Source organism: Littorina saxatilis, linkage group LG10 (assembly GCF_037325665.1).
Source record: "Littorina saxatilis isolate snail1 linkage group LG10, US_GU_Lsax_2.0, whole genome shotgun sequence".
In the NCBI taxonomy this organism is placed as follows: domain Eukaryota; kingdom Metazoa; phylum Mollusca; class Gastropoda; order Littorinimorpha; family Littorinidae; genus Littorina; species Littorina saxatilis.
In genome coordinates, this window is record NC_090254.1 from 38,972,027 (window position 1) to 38,978,802 (window position 6,776).

General features: G+C 41.1%; 1 protein-coding gene across 1 annotated transcript in view; it reads left to right on the plus strand.

Moving 5' to 3' along the window:
- The first annotated feature begins 314 nt into the window (after positions 1-314).
- LOC138978784 (ceramide-1-phosphate transfer protein-like) overlaps positions 315-6,776 on the plus strand; it is a 9,290-nt gene continuing 2,828 nt past the window's right edge. The window contains exons 1-2 of the mRNA XM_070351567.1: positions 315-788; positions 5,330-6,270. Of these exons, the coding sequence (XP_070207668.1) occupies positions 6,137-6,270 (134 nt within the window). The 5' untranslated portion in view covers positions 315-788; positions 5,330-6,136. The remainder of the gene's footprint in view (positions 789-5,329; positions 6,271-6,776) is intronic.

The window sequence follows — 6,776 nt, forward strand, 5'->3', positions numbered from 1 at the left end:
GGTTGTTGTTTTTCACAGGGTAGCAACATTTCTACCGACGGTCGTTGAAGGAACTTGACAAACGTGACATACCACCAACAGGCGCCCGGCGCAACATCACATCGTGTAAACAACAAACTAGTAAAATTGTCAGGTATAATCCGGTATAGGTCAGTTGGGTCCAGCAGGGATTGAATAACAAATGACAACAGACGTTTCTGAACAGAACACACACACACACACACACACACAATAGTAGCATAGCTCTATGTTCCGGCTGTCCCAGAGAAGGTAAACTCGAGGCGTGCAAGACCACGCGGCTGAAAACGTGAGTGACCTGTGCCTGTGGTCCTATTCGTACAGCACGTATGCTCTACACTTTAGCCGATCGCTCAGATACTGACTGCCAAGGTGCTTTTCGGGTTCAGTTATTCATAACAAGGCGGGTGAGCGAACTATGGCTGAGATATGATTTTTTTGTCATTGCGATTGAATATATAATCATTGCAATCATGAGTTTGAAGTGGCTTGAGGGCATTCAGTGCGACGCAGACTACAAAAACTACAGCCGTGCTATCTGTGTAGTGGCTGGTTTGCGGCTGAAACGTATTGGTCAGAAATGAATCAAAACGTAGTGCGCTGGAGTCAAAAGGACGTGTCTTGAAAAGCTACAAACAATGATCCCATGCTGTCACTATCCACAGAACTTCAGTTCTACCAGTGTCACACAACAGCGGAAAATCTGATCCGCTCCAAAGTCAATCAGTCCGAACTTTGATGGTCGGTGCAGCTTCAACACAAACACAAAGGTAAGTAATTAAAGCCGGTTATACTACTAAGGCGCCATTTTGGAAATGTATAGCTCTTGGGGCTATGCGAGACTGTTTTTTTCCCTGTGTTATTTCCCTTTAAGCTCTGAGTCTGTCGTTTTGTAAGTTCCATCGTCAAGTAAGCTCTGAGAGTCTATCGTCTTTTTAAGTTCCATCGTCAATTAAGCACTGCCGAATAAAAAAAATAAAGAAGGGTGGTTATTGGAACGGTTATTTTTTGACAAAACGAAAGCAAGTACGTCGACATAGTGGTCTTGATAGTAGACAGCCTTACACATATAAATTTATGAGACAAATGAAAGAAAAAGACTTAGCTAAGTACTGCTCTACAGAGTCCACACTACACATGTGCAACAGAAACAAAAGAAACTACGCTACTTGATGGGCGCAGTGGCGTGGTGGTAATTACGTCGGCCTCCTAATCGGGAGGTCGTGAATTCGAATCCCGGTCGCTGCCGCCTGGTGGCTACATGTAGTGTATTTGTTGTTTTAGTGATAATGTATATAAACATCTATGACTGTTTTCAGTATTGTTGATAACATGTTCTGTTTGATTAAGGGTATTCAGCTGGTATTTCCTTGTTTTTCACTACCTATTTTATTCATGTTTTTATTACTTAGTTAGTGGAAGAATCTTTTGTAATGCATGTTTGATGGTGTATGCTTTTAATTAAGCGTTGTTGACTATGAATGTAGATGTAAATGCTTGTATAACTGTGTTTTAATTTTAAATGTGTCAAGCGCAAAGAGCATAATTGTAAAGTTATGATGTTGCGCTATATAAATGTTCATTTATTATTATTATTATTATTATTATTATTATTATTATTATTATTATTATTATTATTAAGAGTGGTGATTTTTTTGATCTCCCAGGTCAACTTATGTGCAGACCTGCTAGTGACTCAACCCCCTTCGTGTGTACATGCAAGCACAAGACCCAGTGCGCACGGAAAAAGATCCTGTAACCCATGTCAGAGTTCGGTGGGTTAAAGAAACACGAAAATACCCAGCATGCCTCCCCCGAAATTCAGTGGCGTATGCTGCCTGAATGGCGGGGTAAAAACGGTCAGACATGTAAAAATCCACTCGTGCTAAAAACATGAGTGAACGTGGGAGTCCAAGCCCATGAACGAAGCAGAAGGAGATGAAGATGGGATCGAGTGGACAAGCTGACGTCACGTTCTTGTGTTTCTGTTTTGTACCGTTCAGTCTCACCTGCAATCATCTGTTATGATTGTTCTATGAGTTCGTCTGGATTCGTTCTGTGATATGGACATAAGGCTGTCAAGATGAACTTTCAATTGACTTGGCATGATTCGTCAGTTTTTGTGAGGGCAAGAAGTGGGAGATTTTTCAGGTTGTAAGCACTAATGCGAATCACACACTATATTGTATTCCACGCTCAAGTGTGTGTGTGTGTGTGTGTGTGTGTGTGTGTGTGTGTGTGTGTGTGGCTGTGTGTGTGTGTGTGTGTGTATGTGTATGTGTGTGTGTGTGTGTGTGTATGTGTATGTGTGTGTGTGTGTGTGTGTGTGTGTGTGTGTTTTGTTGTTGTGTTGTTTATGATTGCTTTTACGAGTGGGTGGCTTGTTTGCTTGTTAGTTTGTTGCTTCTGTAGGTTGTTGGGTTGTCCTTTCTGCTGTGTCTTGATCATGTGCTCGTCATTTTCCTTATCTTCTTGATCAAGAGAAAATGAGAACCGTCACCGTATGTGTTTGCCATGATTTTCTGGTGTCTTCGCAACCCCCCCCCCCCGCCCCCCCCCCCCCCCCCACCCTACACCCCGGTTTCACTACTCCTCCCCCTCCTTTCTGACAATAGGCAAAACCCCGACCCCCGACCCCTTCCCACCACCACCAATCCACAACCCCTTCAAGCCAAGTGCCACTACAAGCATGATAGCGTCAATATTGCTTCAGTCTTTGTTTTCGAGTGACCCCTGATAACAATTAATACGAATAAACAAGATAACAAGAACTAAGTTTGCGTCATAGCGGTCATGAGGTTATCAAGACAGTGTCTCCTTTTGAGGACTAAATTTGTCAGCTGATGTTGATTGCATAGAACTGATAGAACTTAGTTGTGTCATTATGATAGCTGACATCCTTTCTGCCTATTATTTGTTATCCAGCTCAATTGTTTTCTATTTATGCTTAAAATTTCATCATTGTATATTTCCTTGTTTGTATTTGTTGTTGTTGTAATTCGCCTTTTTCCCTGTAATCCTAGAAGTTGAAAATTGAAGAAGAAAAAATGCCTTGCCTAGCCTTAGTTGCATTCTTTACAAATTGGGATTTGTGTGTGTGCTGAATTAATGTAATAGATTGACATATATATGGGTTACTTACGAAACTGAGACACCAAAAATCCCAATCAGATTGACATATGTGTTATTTACGAAACTGAGACACCAACAAATCCCAATCAGATTGACATATGTGTTACTTACGAAACTGAGACACCAACAAATCCCAATCAGATTGACATATGTGTTACTTACGAAACTGAGACACCAACAAATCCCAATCAGATTGACATATGTGTTACTTACGAAACTGAGACACCAAGAAATCCCAATCAGATTGACATATTATTATTATTATTATTATTACTGAGACACCAAACAAATCCCAATCAGATTGACATATGTGTTACTTACGAAACTGAGACACCAACAAATCCCAATCAGATTGACATATGTGTTACTCATGAAACTGAGACACCAAAAAAATCCCAATCAGATTGACATATGTGTTACTCATGAAATTGAGACACCAAAAAAATCCCAATCAGATTGACATATGTGTTACTTACGAAACTGAGACACCAAAACAATCCCAATCAGATTGACATATGTGTTACTTACGAAACTGAGACACCAAAACAATCCCAATCAGATTGACATATGTGTTACTCATGAAATTGAGACACAAAAAATCCCAATCAGATTGACATATGTGTTACTCATGAAATTGAGACACAAAAAATCCCAATCAGATTGACATAAGTGTTACTTACGAAACTGAGACACCAAAACAATCCCAATCAGATTGACATATGTGTTACTCATGAAATTGAGACACAAAAAATCCCAATCAGATTGACATATGTGTTACTCATGAAATTGAGACACAAAAAATCCCAATCAGATTGACATATGTGTTACTCATGAAATTGAGACACAAAAAATCCCAATCAGATTGACATAAGTGTTACTTACGAAACTGAGACACCAAAACAATCCCAATCAGATTGACATATGTGTTACTCATGAAATTGAGACACCAAAAATTCCCAATCTGCACAGAAAACAGTCAGGTAGCTGATTTATTGTATGTGTGTAAGTTAAATTAAGTGCTCCTGTCCCGTGTTAAACCTGAACAGACCAGTGGTGCATGATAACTTTTACCGCTGAGAAGTAATGAGCATTTAACCGCGGACACAAAGCAGGATTATTCTTTTTGTTGCGGTCGATTAAGTTCTGCGGTCATAGCGTCCTTTCTGTTCCTGTAACGTAAGGTTTGTCGTAATGTGAGGATTAAGTCATTTTTAGCTGTTAGGACAAAAGGGTGCATTACCGGACCTAACCCTGTTTTTCTACTTCTTCGTGTATTAGGACTTCGAGTATAGCTATGCATGTATGTATTAATTGTACAAGTATGTGTATATAAATGTATGCGTATGTGTGTTTCTGTTTTTATGAATTGTAAATATTCACATGACAAAGTGATGAAAGGGCTGATATGCTAAAACTGATCAATTAATTCAGAATATCAAAATATCATAAAACATTTGTGGCTCATTTATCCGGGACGATCGATTAACTAAACGACACATCTCTAAGATCAGAATTTCAACTTACTTTATTTTAGATATTTGAATTACATTTTCTATCGATCTTCAAATTCAATTAAGTCAAAAATAGTCTATGTTCCTTTGAACTGAGATTTTTCGATTTTAGTTTCTCACAGACGTGCTGTCGGTGCTAAAAGCTGTAATAGCGTCCTATGCTTTTTGATCTACGGTCATGTGTACTAGTTTTGTTACGAATCGGAACAACTGACGAGACAATATTTTAGCTACCCCAGAAGGAAACAAAGTTTGAGCTTCAATGGTAATACATTGTTTAAAGAATTCGGGCTTGCTTTCTTATGGATTGGGTGGTTTGGAGATGGGGGATAAAAATCGCCTTTCAAGTTCTAGTTCATGCCATAGCATTTTGGACGTCTTTTTTCAATAGTTTTGTTAAACTCAGCTCAGATTGAAACTCTTGTGATATATATTTTTACGTTTGTGAAATTCTACAATTTTTCCTTTAAGTAAACAACGTGACCTTTAGTACAAAGTATCGGTTTTTCCTCTCAATTTTTCCGGAGGCGAGGCAAGGCAAAGTCGATTATATATCGACCACAGGAACGGATACATGCAATCAGGTATAAACATAATTGTTGACATATATAATAAAGTAAAGTGCTGAAATTTTTACGATCAAACATTGTATGCTTTTCATTTTCCAGATTTTCTGACGAGACTTGAGTTATCATATAGCGGACACCACTCAGTGATTGTAAGACGTGTGTTCAAACCTGAAGACAACAGCGAACAGACGTCACCCTTAAGCAGAAAACAAAGGCTGTGGTATAGAGTGTGTTGGGGTTAATTGTAAGCACTGAGTTATCAGATAGCCGACACCACTCAGTGATTGTGAGATGTGTGTTCAAACCTGAAGACAACAGCGAACAGACGTCACCAGTAAGTGCAGAGGACGAAGGCGGTGTACCGGGGTGTGTTAGAGTTGTAAGCATCATAATACAAAACACCACTCAGTGATTGTGAGACGTGTGTTCAAACCTGAAGACAACAGCAAACAGACGTCACCAGTAAGTGCAGAGGACGAAGGCGGTGTACCGGGGTGTGTTAGAGTTGTAAGCATCATAATACAAAACACCACTCAGTGATTGTGAGACGTGTGTTCAAACCTGAAGAAAACAGCGAACAGACGTCACCAATAAGTACAGAAGACAAATTAAGGCAGTGGCACGCGCAGGTTGAAGTAGATTTGCAAGCTCTGAGTATAGCGCATGCCACTCCGTGATCATAATTTCGACGTGTGTTCAGACCTGTACACAACAGCGAACATACAAGGGGGTGTAAGGGTGGTAAGCACTGGGTTAATTTATCACAGTGATTGCGATACGCGTGTTCAAGCCTGAAGACAACAGCAAACAGACACCAGTAAGTACAGAAGACAAAGGTGGTGTACCGGGGGTTGTTAGGGTTGTAAGCAGTATATACACGACACCGCTGAGTGATTGCGAGACGTGATGGCGGACTTCAGGCCGGACAAGAAGCAGGACTTTGACCTGGACATCGTCCTTGATGCCTTCCAGCGCTGTCTGCTCAACGATGGATCTCTGTCTGTGGATGAATACCTCAGGGCCTTTCACGAACTCTGCAGGTACGAATACAGGTGGGAGCAGAGGGGGGGGGGGGGGGCGGAGGGAGAGACAGGGGGAGGGAACTCAGAACTTAGACAGTTTAATCGCAAAAACCTGATCATTGCGATGGGGAGGTTTGGGGCGAGGGAAACACTATCGATTTCAATAGACATTTTACAATGTACAGATCACTGGGATGGTACACGATTTCAATCCCTTTACCCGACATGGTAATTCCGCAAGAGAGGGAGGGAGTGATAGGGAGGGAAAGAGAGGGAGAGAGATAAGGGGTAGGAGGCGTGGGGTGAGGTGGGCCGGGGGATATCGAGTTCGTGATCGTGAGTTGATGAGTAACCCAGGGCCTTTCACGAATTCTGTAGTTGAGCACACCTGAAAGTGTTTTAGTGAAAGGGGGTAGGGGCACTGCAGGGGATGGAGATGGAGGGAGGGACGGAGGGAGAGAGAGAGAGAGAGAGAGAGAGAGAGAGAGAGAGAGAGAGCAGGACGGATATAGAGGGAGAGAAAG